This window comes from Heloderma suspectum, chromosome 1 (genome assembly GCF_057233095.1).
Source record: "Heloderma suspectum isolate Gila_16-S chromosome 1, 16-S_ref, whole genome shotgun sequence".
Lineage (NCBI taxonomy): Eukaryota > Metazoa > Chordata > Lepidosauria > Squamata > Helodermatidae > Heloderma > Heloderma suspectum.
In genome coordinates this window covers 222,233,065-222,247,028 of record NC_139458.1, presented here as the reverse complement: position 1 = coordinate 222,247,028, position 13,964 = coordinate 222,233,065, and the positions used below count along the sequence as shown (strand labels likewise).

At 43.1% G+C, this 13,964-nt stretch overlaps 1 protein-coding gene across 2 annotated transcripts in view; it reads right to left on the bottom strand.

The window, feature by feature from the left end:
* AGAP1 (ArfGAP with GTPase domain, ankyrin repeat and PH domain 1) overlaps window positions 1-13,666 on the bottom strand; it is a 544,363-nt gene extending 530,697 nt beyond the window's left edge. For both annotated transcript variants that reach the window (XM_084820148.1, XM_084820158.1), the window contains exon 1: window positions 13,184-13,666. In XM_084820148.1, coding sequence (XP_084676274.1) covers window positions 13,184-13,364 — 181 coding nt within the window. In that variant the 5' untranslated portion in view covers window positions 13,365-13,666. The remainder of the gene's footprint in view (window positions 1-13,183) is intronic.
* Window positions 13,667-13,964: the final 298 nt, after the last annotated feature.

The following is a 13,964-nucleotide window of genomic DNA, read 5'->3' as shown; positions in this document are numbered from 1 at the left end:
TCTCCTGGGGGGGCGGGAGAGAGGAATCAGAACCCTGGGTCAAAACAGGACCACACATTTAATAACTAAAAATGCCTCATTAGCTCTGTCTTCTGGATATGCATGTAGGTTCAGTAAGCTGAGGTCCAACCACACATGGCATGGATCCTATGAAATTTATAAAAGGTAAAGGTAAAGGTGTCCCCAACCAGTCGTGTCCAACTCTAAGGTGCGGTGCTCATCCCCATTTCTAAGCCGAAGAGCCAGTGCTGTCCGAAGACGCTTCCGTGGTCATGTGGCCAGCATGACTAAACACCGAGGTGCACGGAACGCTGTTACCTTTCCCACCGAGGCGGTGCCTATTTATCTACTTGTAATTTCTTGCTTTCGAACTGCTAGGTTGGCAGGAGCTGGGACTGAAGACAGGAGCTCACTCCTTCACGCAGCACTCGGGTCTCAAACTGCTGTCCTGCCGACCTTCCAGTCTGCAGTTCAGCATCTTAACCACTAAGCCACCATGGCCCCTAATGAATTGATTGATTGATTGATTGATTGCACTTATATCCCGCCTTTTTTCCTCTTGCAAGGAACCCAAGGCGGCTTACATTATCCTCCTCCTCTCCATTTTATCCTCACAACAACAACCCTGTGAGGTGGGTTGGGCTGAGAGTGTGTGACTGGCCCAAAGTCACCCAGTGAGCTTCCATGGCCGAGTGGGGACTAGAACCCGGATCTCCCAGCTCCTAGTCCAACACTTTTGCCACTATACCACACTGGCTATATAATGAAATTTATAGGAGTACCTTATTAAGTCTGGTGCGAATTTCAGTTCAAAAGAGGGCCACTCTTGGGCAGCCCCATATCAGGTGAGTTAGTTTCAGGCAACTACACCATGATAGTTAGTTCTTCATATGGCTACATATATAGTTTCTCACCTGAAATCTTCAGGTTCTTGAATGTTAGAAGTCTAAGATTGGATTCAGACAATCACAGAGGGGAAAGAAGCCATTGTGGCTGCTCTCCCGCCCCCACCCCTGCACGTGCCGCAACTGCCATTTGCTTTCTTCCCTGCACTGCAGCACAGGTTGGCGTGTCATCTGAACCCAGCATGCACTGTGACAGGGGAGGTGCGTTGCACCCACCCTACAACCCACAACGTGCAGTAGTTGTAGCGTGGACATCCGTGGGGGCAGGGGGAGCAGCCATGGTGGCTTCTTCCCCTGCTGTGATCATCTGAACGTGACCTAAACTTGTATAACACACACAAAATATATGAAGCTAAACCATTCCCTTTACCTCTATACATTATTTTTAATGTCCTCTGTTAAGCTACATAAAGTTTATCTATTAACATTTTCTAAGCCAGGGGGATATCATTGCCACATGTATGGCAGAAAGCCAGGAGTAAGGCAAGCAGCTAGAATTTCTGCAATCATTGTTTCTGAACTCAGCACAGGTGGTGCAAACACTTCATTTGTCAAGGTCAACCAAGACTTACTACTTCCATGCACTTCTAGTCAGGCCTGCTCCCAAGTCGGAGGGGGATATTTTTAGATATTACTAGGAAAACCCAGGATTTACTCAGTTGAACATTATTCAATACAGACTATATTTCCAAACACCTACAGTAACGAAGCGACTGCAGCCTAGCAGTTAAGATGCCACAAGAAGTGGTTTTGTAGATGTACGCTTTACAGGACAACAGATTTTTTGTTTGTTTTAAAAAGACACATTCCTATCTTTCAGCAGAATGAATAAGTATAACTAGCATAACAGAACTAGGCATCTCCCTCCCTGTGGGACAAATGAGGCCTTTGCACAGAGTTTGAAAGAAGGAACTGGTCTCAGTTCCGTTAGCCCTGGAAAGGCATGTAGTTGTTAAATAGCATTATGAAAATCGCAATCAACAACAAATAGAACAAGGTAGTTATTTCTCTTCTTTCAGGAAAAATCAAGAACCACATTACCTTGAAAATGTTTGCAAATTCAGGCACAATAAAGCAACAACCTAAAAATAAACCCTCACAATTTGTGATAAAATTAACTGTATATTTCCTGAACCATTAAAATCTGGGATCTCCAATGACATGCCCATGGGCACCTCTTTTGGTGTCCACTAAGCCCTCTGCCCCTGATTTTTATTTTATTTCTTAAGATTTTTTCAAAAATTTTTGACTTCCGGTCGGAGCCAATGTCGCCTTTGCAGCATGCCGTGGAGCTTCCGCGGGACGCTATCTCAAACAGACTTTTAAAAGGTTGAAAGACCTTTTCATCTCCCCCCTGGAATAAAAAGGGGGGGCAGGAGCAGCTTTGGATCAAGTTTTGGAAGACTAGCTATCTCTGCGTATTAGCAGGGGGGCTGGACTCCGAGGCTAGTCTGCCAGAGCTTAATCATCGCTCAAAGCTGTTTTGAACCTCCTATCTAAATAGGAGAAAATAGGGCTGTCGTGCCCCATTGTAGTTCATGGATTAAGAAACACCAACAACATTTGCGGAATGGATTAAGATATATCAACAATATTCGAGGACCTGCAAGATTTGTTTGAAGAGAAGGATGACTACCTTAAGGCGAAAAAAAGGTTCTCCGCCTACCCCTTACCCCACACCTTCCTTGGCAAAGGTTCCGAGAAGCGATAATACAGAGGAGTTACTTGCTTTGATAAAAACTTTGTTCTTACAATTTGTGGAACAGGCCAAGAGACTGGATACTATTCAAAATTCCATCACCACCCTGCAAGGGGCTGTGGATTTAAACAACACTTCTTGGCAAAAAATAGAGGTGAAGATTAATGAGCAGCAAGATTGGGTGGCAGGGAATGAAACAACATCATAAGCTTTTTTCAACAATTTCTCTGTCAGAATTTCTCAGCCGGAGGCTTCTGTATGCAGGGTATACATATCATTGGTATTAAAATTTATCTACTGATATAAATTTGTCTACTTTTGTAGATAAGTTCCTGCATGAGATACTCCCTGTGCCATCTGATTATTCATCTGATATTGAGCAGGCATTCCATGTGTCAAATGCCAAACAGACTGGTTATACGGTTATAGTCCAATTTGCAAGAATCTCCACAAAAAATTATATCCTGTGTTCAGTAAGAGAGGGTGGAAACTTTTTTTGGAAACAAGATAAAGTTATGCTATTTCCGGATTACACCAAAGAGGTTGCTGATAAAAGAAGGCAATTTACCAAGGTGAAAAATCTGGCAAAATAAATGAATTTACAATATCACTTAAAATATCCTGCTACATTTTGCATTTTTTCTGAAGGCCAGATGAAGAAGTTTCTAAATCATGAAATGACGGAGGCGTGGCTAAATGGAAAATCGCGTGAGAGTTCTGCTCTACCACCATGAACTGGAATCTACAAACATGTTTTGCTAACTGGCTTTGTTTAGTCTGGAAGATTCAAGCTAGGCCAGAGATAATTGCTCATATATATATCCGTTCTTTTTATCTTCTCTTTATTTCTTTCTCTTTTTTCTTTAAATCCTTTTTTAAAATGGATATGATATACTGTACTTAAATTTACTTTCCGAGGGTGTATAGAACTTTGCACACTCATTTATATATCTAGTACAAAATATATTAGTGATTGTTGTAAGGTTGATTTTAAGAATTATTATCATATAATACTATAAATTTTATTAGTGATTTGTTAGTATTATTATTAATCCTTTTAAATCTTTTTTATTATTATTACTATCATTATTGGTTACTAAGATTTTTGGCTGGTTAAATTGTTAAGCTTTAATATTATATATTAGCTGAAGGGCAATATATGGTTACCAGAAATGAATTGTAGGCCTGCTTCCTTGCTATAAGACTGATACGATATTGAAATGTAAGGTTGATTATTTAGACTGTATTGAATTGTAATATCGCCAATGTTATAGCTATAATTTTTAAGTGGAATGGGATTTGAAGTTTCTGCGTAGTGGAGTTTAAATTTAATCCTTTTCTTCTTTCTCTTTTTTTTCCTTTTCCTTCTTTGTTATTGCTGTGCCCTCCTAAGAATACTGTATTGTGGGGAAATTGTAGTTATTGATTAGGTTGTTGGTATTGTTTAGTTCATTTATAAAGATAAAAAATAGAATAAAAAGTATTTTCAAGTAAAAATATTTTTTCAAAATAATTTTAAGCTGGTAGGCTGGCATACAGCAGAGCAAAGGGCTACCCTTCATGTTTATTTGGATTCAAAAGAGTGGTTTTGTGTTTTGAGCTCAGATCCCACTTCTTCCTTGTACTTAGGTTCTTGGGCGCGTTACTTTTCTTTTAGTCTCACCAGGTTGTCTTCCGTGAAACAACTTTTTTTGTGACCAGCCATGCCCATCATGACAGCCATTTTATGAAGGGGCAATCCCCCTGTGGCAGCCATTTTGTGAAAGCACCCACAACACTCTCAAAATTCCAAATGTGCCCACCAACCCAAAAAGGTGGGAGGGGGTCCTGCTCTACAAACTGCAATTCCCCAAAGAGAACCTATTGCTTATGTAATTTATTGATGTGCACAGAAGTTGAATATACTGAAGTGTAGCACTGACAGTAACAGACCTTGTGACAGTAAACGGCAACACCTGCAGCAGTTCACTAGTGCCTAAATCCATTCCCATTAAGATTATTCCCAGCAGCTGCACAGAAAATAGAGATGTAAGCAAAGTTAATCTTTTTAAATACCTCATGTACCAGTATTCTAGAAAGAACTAATTTCAAATTGTCAAAAGTTGCCAATTTTAAAATTCACTAATATAATGTAATACAGCATACCTGAGTGCTTAGCTTAAAAGCAACCTTCCACAAACTGGTGCCCTCCAGACATTTTGGACTTCAGCTCCAGCTAGAATGGCCAATGGTCAGGAATGCTGGGAGGTGTAGTCCAAAACATCAGAAGAGCATCAGGTTGGGGAAGGCTGCTTCTTGGCTGCAGACAGCGAGCCAAATCCTCTAATCTTTGAAATCATCAATATTGCAATATTGCCTGAAAAAAGTATACCAAAGCACACGCTCAGCGGATATGGTAGACTGCAGGGGTGGGCAACTTGAGGCCCTCCAAATATTTTGGCCTACAACTCCCATCAGCCCTAGCCAGCATAGTCAATGGTGACGGATTGTGGGAATTGTAGGCCAAAACATCTGAAGCCCCACAAGTTGCCCACCCCTGTGCTAGAGTAACATCTAGTTGTCATATATACTGTCTTATCACCCAGCCTATTGGAAAGACCTTTGCTACATTTCAGCCCAAATATATTTTCATATTAATGAGAAATTACACCATCAATATTGCCTACCACCAGCAAAAAAAAATTGTGTTCAAGCTGCCTATCCAATATTTATTCTTCTATCATGAGCAAAGGCCTGGATGTGCCTGATCTTGGAAACTAAGCAGGGTCAGCCCTGGTTAGTACTTGGATGGGAGACCACCTGGGAATCAGGCTTCCTGCATCAAGGAGGAGGTTGGACTCGATGGTCTTGTAGGCCCCTTCCAACCCTTATGATTCTATAATCTTCTATAATTCTTTCAGGGCAGTACCCTCCCCCCAGGCAGCTTACATATAACACTTTAAACACAAAAATATAAATATAAAATATAATTAACAATCCAATTACAAAACTAAAAGCAGCGATACACACTTATTTTTCAAATATAGCTTTGGTAGCTATGCAGTTGGGTGTAATCCCCATCAAGGTATACCAAAACAAGGTGCAGGCAGACTACTGACTGGGAGTGGCTAGAGGGAGTGTGCAATTCCCATGTGACAACAGTGTCATTGGCTACCATTTTCAGGCACAATTCAAACTGCTGATTATGATTATGACCCACGAAGCCCAGGTTATCTGAAAGTCCATAGGAGTCTGCCTGGGTTTTAAGATCTTCAGAAGAGGCCTTCCCACCAAAAATCTATGGCGTGTTTGGCAGAATCTCAAGAGAGGCCTTCTTGGTGGCTGCTCCCCGGCTCTGGAACCCCTTGCCAAGGGAAGCCCACCAAGGTCCTTTTCTGCTGGCATGCAAATACATTTTCATTCAGACAAGGCTTTGGCCTCATAAGCTAATTTGGTATGACCACTGTAAACTTTCCAATTTATTCAACTAGCTATTTTTATCACTTTTATTGATTTAATTGATTTTTATCTACCTGTTTTTATGTTTGATTGTTATCTTGAATGTTATTTTATATTTTATTGCTATTAGCTGCTTTGAGCATGATTTGGTGGAAAGATGAGATACAAATTTAACAAATAGTAACTAACACATACAATTGGGAATGAAAGAGTGAGCTGCAAGCTGGGAGGTCAGAGTCCTGCACCTAGTCTACCTCACAGATTTTTTAGCTTACAACTGGAAAAGAAGGGTTGGAAGTTATATTTGATAATTATCACCAAAGAAGTCATAGTCCACTTCTCTCATTGCTTATTATGATGAACAAATCAAGAAGGTATGTGCTGAATGTAGAAATTCAATATAGTGCCCCATTATAGTGCTCCAAAAGATGATCGTCCTGGACTGACTTCACCATTCTTCGGTGCTTCCTGTCATACCTGCACGGTCAGTTTCAGAGAGTAGTATCAGGAGTGTGCTCAGCAGCTCCCTGGCGTTTAGGTGCCACAGGGCACTATTTTGTCCCCAATGCTATTTAACATCTATATGAAGCCCGAGTGAGGTACCAACAGTATGCTAATGATAACCAGCTCTATTTCTCTGTAATAGCTGAATCAGGGATGCAGTGCAGGCCTTGGACCTGTGACTGGATGCAATGGTGGGCTTCATGAGGGCCAATAAATCAAGTCTGTGTATGGCTGAAGCTCTGTGGGTGAGAGGCTCTCGTGTCTGGGAACTGGGTCTATTGCCTACTCTGGACAGGGTTGCACTCCCCCTGAAGAAGCTGATGCGTAGTCTGGAGGTGCCCCTTGATCATCAGCATATTACACCTATACTGAGGGAACTGTACTGGTTGTTTATTTACTATTTGGCCAGGTTTAAGGTTTGGTACTTGCTTACAAAGAGCTGAACAACTCAGGACCTACATACTTCACCTACCTGCCTGTTCTGCTGCTGTGCTCATCAGGAGATACTTTTCTGGGGGTCTAAGATATCAGAGGGCTGGTCCACAAGGAATAGGGCCCTTAGTATCAGAACACCCACTCCCTGGAACTTCCCACCAGTACAGATTAGACAGGCACTGACCTTCCGGAGTTTTCAGCACCTACTGAAAACCTACTTTTTCCAACAAGCTTTCCCAGAACAGTGATCTTGTCTTTTCCTTGCTGTAATGCTATTGTCTCTTCCAAGTTTTATACTGTATTATATTATGGTTTTATACTGCATTATTTGTATGTCACTTAGACTTCTTTTAATGTAAGCAATTCATAAATATTGGTAAATAAATAAATTAAAAGAATACGATGAACTTTGTTGTAGACTATACAAAAGCCAAGGAACCATTACATTTTTGTTGTCAACAACAAGTAAACATAGTTTGTGCTGTGTGTTTGCGCAGTGCTCTTGCACTGCCTAAGCATTAAAGACAAGAGGGGTTAGGGATAGATGGATGGATAAAACACTTGAGATGTATGCAAAAGAGCTTGAGAGTGGTCATCTTAGGCTAGTAGGCAGAACAGACACTGAAACATGGTGGATGGCACAGAGGGCTGCAGGAGGGAAGAGATAGGGAAAAAGTCTAGCCATGCTAGCGGACTTCCACTAGGGCAAGATTAGATTTAACCCACAAGTAGCAACTACCTAAGTATGCAGAAATATAGAGGTTTGTAAATTAAAAGGGAGATTTAAACCAACAACAACAAATGGCCTGACAGGGATCTGTCAATTTACAGAATGTTTGAGGCAGTTGAGCCTAGAGAGACAGGAGGAAAGCTCTAAAAAGGAACCATAACTCAGGCAGACTGTCTGAGTCGATCAATTAAGCCTATGGCCCCATCAGTTGTGGGGGCCGGGGAAGAGAACATGAAGGAGGGAGAGGAAACTGGCCTGGTGAAACCCCTGACAGCTCACAGTAAGCATCTATAGGAAGGGGGGAATACACCATGAGGTTAACCCACCCACCCAACAGAAACCACACCCACTATACAAAGGACAGTTTTCCCTTTCCCATTCTTCAGAACTGAATGCTCCTCACCCTACTATAGAGCTATAAAATTCCCAGGCAGTCTTCTAGCACAGCAGGGGAAAGCAGGGGCAGCGGGAGGTGGGGGGTCCTTTTATTCCTTCCCCACTCCTGATCCCCTATCCGAGAGGCCTGAGCGGCACTGTAAGGCTTCTGCTTCAGGCTGTCTGGAGCCATGAATAAGAGCACTTCTGTTAGTGGGTGGGGATACACTGCAATATTTTGTTACAGGTCCCACTTGTTGTATATAAAGTTACTTAAGTTCTCAAGTACTTTATTAGCATGGCAAATTTTTTTTAGCTGTTTGAGTGAAATCCAAGATTTCCAAAGATACCCAAGAGAACAATCCACAACTCAGATTTGATTTAAGCAAATTTACTTTTACTGAATTAAGTACTGAGCATATTTATCCTGAAGTTCGACCAATTTCAAATGGGACTTCTGAGAAATACGTAATGCAATCCCACGCATGTCTACTTAGTAGCAAGTCCCACTGAATTCAGTGAGAGTTACTGTCAGGTAAGTTTGTATAGGACTGCAGCTATAGTTAGGATCATGTTGTAAATAAGCCTAAATACAAGCATTCAACTTGCTTATAGATCAAACTGCATAGCAATTTAAAGAATCAGCAAATTTACGTATTATGTGATTTAACTGATCAATTGAGCTCTCTGTTAAGCCAAGCCCTCATCTATTCCCCAAAATAAAATACAATTTCAAACTGAAAGTATGAGTGTAACTACTAGCATTCTAAAGTGTTCTCATTACTTCTGTCTCAGGCCTTAATAGTAAATAATGAATGGAATAAGGCAGGGGTGGGGAACCTTTGGCCATAGGTCAATTTGACTTTGGGTCAATTTGACCTGCCAAGCCAGCCCATCAGGCCCACAAGGCCTTGGGCAGAGCCCCTTCCCCCCAGAGTTCCATCCTGTGAAGGCTAGCGAGAAGGGGAATCCCTACTTTTCTCGGGTCACTGATCAGTTCCTGGCCACTGATCAATCCCTGGGCAGGGAAAGCCCAGCTGGAGTGAATGAATGGCATCAGGGAGCATCAACTGGACCATTGAGGGGGGAGCAACCACCCCACCGCCACTCCAATCCTGCCCCCACCCCAGAATAAAGGAAACACCTGCCATATGAAGAAGCTAAATAAAGATTTGTTAAAAGATTGCAGATGCCACCAATCCAAATAAATAAATAAATAAATCATTCAGCTAACGATAATCTACACAACGGTCTCCCTGAAGCCGTCCAACACATTTAAGTTTCTAAAAATTGCTAGTGGTATAACAGTTTGAGACACTAAAAATTTTAATATTTTAGATTATATATGTGATATATCCTAGTTTAAATGGTCATGGATTAGTAACGAACAGGACAAAAGAACTAACCTATACCCTCTACTATTAATTTCCATGAAGAGTATGTAACTAGCCACCATTAGAGAATACAGTGCACTAAACTACATTAGTAGCAGCCAGTAAGTTCCTAATGCCCAAACATTTTTCCCAAGTAAGTCTTCAAAGACCCTTGAACACAACGCACCATGGCCTATCACTGCTACTCAACATACAGAGAACAATGTATCTTTTAGATTAGCTATTTGATTAATTTACAAAGGTTAAAAACAAAACAAAAAACCCTAACTACAGTTCCCTTTAGTCCAATAACAGTTACTATAATGTGTCTCAATCCAATCACATAACTTCCCGCCCACAGGACCCACAAGAAAATGTTCCTTTGCGCAAATTCATACACAAGACATTCAAGTCACTAAGCAAGCAAGAAGATGAAGTGCTACATATTCCTTATAAAAGGGGTGGGGAATCATAGAATAGTGAATCACAGAACAGTAGGGTTGGAAGGGGCGCATAAAACCATTGAGTCCAACCCCAATATGTAAAGGATGGGGAACATGTGGCCCTCCAAATGTTGTTGGATTGCAACTCCCCTCAGCCCTAGCCAGCAGAGTCAATAGTTAGGGAGGATGGAGCTGCAGTTCAATAACATCTGTAGGACCACACATTCCCCATCCCTGCCATATAAGAATGATTGTAACCACATGTACTCTCATCGCAAGCAGCAAATGCAAGCAGCAGACTTGCAATTGTGAAAGTTCAGACTTCCACAAAATTGTACCTATATGTCCCTATCTATGGGCACTTGGATGGAGAGAATTCTATTGTAGTACTCCAGACTGAAGGAGGAATATACCTTTGTTAAAACAAAAACTCATGCACAATTCCCCAAAGGTTTTAGAAGGAACTCTGATATGAAAGGAGAGGCAGCACAATTGGCAACCAAAACTACCTTAAAACATCTAGATATGACTAATCATGGATACTAGTTGGATCTCTTCTTTTACACTCGGATAGTGAAGTCTATGCAAAACAGCCTCAACAAACTCCTTGCTAACATGCATAGATTATGGTATCATTCTCCCCTTTGAGGGTTAAAATAAAAGCACAAAGAGATAATCCATAAGGAAAGTAGTAAATAAAGAAAAATTAAGTCAGGCCAAATAAAATGCATTAAAATGTACAGCCACACTTCAATCTAATCTGCATACCAATCCAGTTAGGACTAATACTATGCTTAATATAAACTGCACCTCAAAAGTGATGCTGCTAAGACTCTGGCACTGAGATGTCAACAAAAAAGAGGAAATTAATTAATCTAAAAATCTTTGATTTAGTTCTGAGATCTCTAATGTGGTGCTCATGGTGTACCCATGGACACCTATCTTAGTGCCCAACAGGCTCCCTGCCCCTTCTGATTTTTTCTTTTATTTCTTAAGAACTTTTTGCAGTTAAGGGTGCAATCCTATGCATGTTTAGATAGAAGTCTACAACTCCCAGCATGTCCCAGCCAGCATTTTTGGGACTTTTTTCTGTCCAGACATACATAGAACTGCACCATAAAGAAACAGCGTTTAAACCGGGAGGCTGGCATACTGCAAAGCAAAGGGCTGCCATCCTGTGCCACCTTCATTTGGGTTCAAATGAATGGTTCTGTGTTTAGGAGCTCAGACCCCACCTCTGTCTTGTACTTAGGTTCTTAGCTAAATTACTTTTCTTTTAGTCTCACCAGTTTGCCTTCTGGGAAATGAGTGTTTTGTGACCAACTATACCCACCATGACAACCATTTTATGAATGGGCAAGCCCCTCCCCATGGCAACCATTTTGTGAAAGCCCCCACAACACCTTAAAAATTCCAACTGTGCTCACTGACCCAAAAAGGTTGAGGGGCCCTGTTAAACTACTTGGCTGTGAGACAGCAGGCACCTATCACCTGCTCAGTTTAGCAGAGTCTAAAAGCCAGTAGGTAAGATTAAGCTTTTCCAGTGTTGATATGCAGGCAACTCTTCAAAACAGAGTTTTGTTTGTTATCTGTTTCTCTCTCCTTACAGAGGGAGAGAGAAACAATAAATATAAAACTGAGGGTGGGAGAGAAGAGAAAGGCCAACTCCCTCCTCTTTTATTTGCCTAAGTAAGACAGACACATACGTGTTAAGAGATTTACATTTCTGATCATGTTCATATTGCAAACAACCAAAGGACTATTTATTTATTACATTTATATCCCGCCTTTTTTCCTCCTTAAGGAACCCAAGGTGGCATACACAGTCCTCCTCCTCCATTTTATCCTCACAACAACAAGGTGGGTTGGGCTGAGAGTCTGTGGCTGGCCCAAAGTCACCCAGTGAGCTTCCATGGCCGAGTGGGGACTAGAACCTGGATCTTCCGCCTCCCAGTCCATCACTCTAGCCATTACATCACACTGGGTCTCTACAGGAAACCTCTGCACATCCATCCTTTCTTGTCATCAAAATATAGGGCTCTTCATATACTGGGCCCCAGAGCTACCAAGTTGTCTTTTTAGCCTCTGCAACCTAATCAGGACCAGAAACATCCTACAGCCGTTTCAGTGCACTGATTCTCTAGACCAGCCTCTCTCAACCTGATACCCACCAGATATTTTGGACTTCACCCATCTTCCCCAGCCGGTATGGCCACTGGGCAGAAATGCTGGAAGTGGTAGTGCAAAACACAGGTTGGGAAAGGTTACTCTAGAGACTCCCTACCCAGGCTGCACATTAAGACAGGCAAGCAACCACCCTCCCTCAAGGGGCAGCAATATGCAGGATATGCAACATCAAAACAACACGTTTGAAGTCTGCACGTTCAAGAGGCAGATACATTTTAAAAGAAGCACTTTAAGTTTGGATTATTCTTTCCTTGACCAAGTCTCCCCCCTGAAAACATTTGGGATGGAGGGGGGTAATGTTCCACATTTGATTAAGCATTTCTTCACATTGTATTTTACAGTTCTCTCAGGAAGAACTGTACAGTTCTGTACATTACATTACAGAGGAATGCTGCATAGCAGTTCAGAACCAAACTAGCTTACCATATCAATATTATATGGACACACAGGAAGACATTTTTACACCAAAAAACTCCATGACATTAAATAAGAGGAAAAACCAAAGTTATAGTGAATAAAGGACTTTTTTCCAGTCACTCACTAAGGAGCATCCAATCCCTTCGCAGGTGTAGTATAAAACCAGCCTAAGAGGTTGTTCACTTAATCAGAAAGTTCCAAGTTCTAATCATGCTTCACAGTGAGCTCACTGGTGGCCTAGGCAAGCCATTCTCTCAGCCTTATCCCTCAATCTAAAACCTTACAGAGATGTAAGAATTACAAAACAATATCTAAAGTACTCTGAATACATTGCAGCACTATACAAACGCTACATATTATTATTGTTGTAGCTACATTAACGCAAAAACGAGAAAAGGACCGACAGGCAAGCGAACAGGAAATATGCTAAGTGATCCAATGAATATTTACTTAGGAATAAGTCCTGCTACACTGAACGGGTCTCGCTCCCCAGTGTGCACAGGACTGCAGCCCAAGCGAAATGGTAAGGAGGGGCGGGCATCTCAGGAGGCTAAACTCCCATACACGATGTCTTGGGGGTAAGCCCTGTGAGCACAGCGAAGCTCGCTACCGAATCGAGGGAGACAGGATGGAAACCCAAACAGATAAACATCCACAACTTCAGCGGCGTCACCTACCTTCGATGGCGATGACGTGCTCCCGTATCTGGTTCTGCAGCGCCGGCTCGTCCACCCGCTCCAGTAGCTCGTAAATAGAGTAGATGTTGGGGTGCACCGACTCGAATCGCTGGATCTCCGCCCGGATGGCCGCCGAGTTGGCCAGCTGCTGCTGCTGCTGCTGCTGGTGCTGGTAGTTCATGGCGGGGGCGGCGGGGAAGCTCCAGCGACCGCCCCCACCAGCACAGCGCCCGACCGACCGACCACCCCCAAGGCGGGCAGGGGGCAGGCAACTGCCCGCCCGCCAGTCAGTCCGCCCGCCCCAAGCCCCGGCGCTGTCAGTCCATCTCCGGTCCAGTACAGGAGGCCAAGAAGAGCAGGAAAGGGCCGGGCACAAAGGCCCACCCCATGGAGAAGGGCCGCACAGGCACCGACGCCGTTCCCGCCCCCCGCGACCGCGACGCGGCCGAGCCTCGGCAGCCGCTACTGTGGCGCGGCCGGCGCAACCGCAGAGCCCCAGCGACAAGCCGGACGCCGAGCAGCCCCGCCCGCCTCGGCAAGCCAGCCAACCCAAAGGCAGGGGCCCAGCCTCCGCTCCTCGGCAGACCCGCCTCCTCTGCGTAACGACGCTAAATCCCCACACACCAGGACGCACAGGGCCTGCGGAGGGCAGGATCGATTGAGGGGAAAGTGCCCGTAGCTTTCTGGGAACTGTAGTTTCCAGGGAATACGCTCATTGCGACAGTTTCCTCCTGCCCTTTCCGCGGCTCTGACGTCACCAACCACAATGCTTCTCATCGGC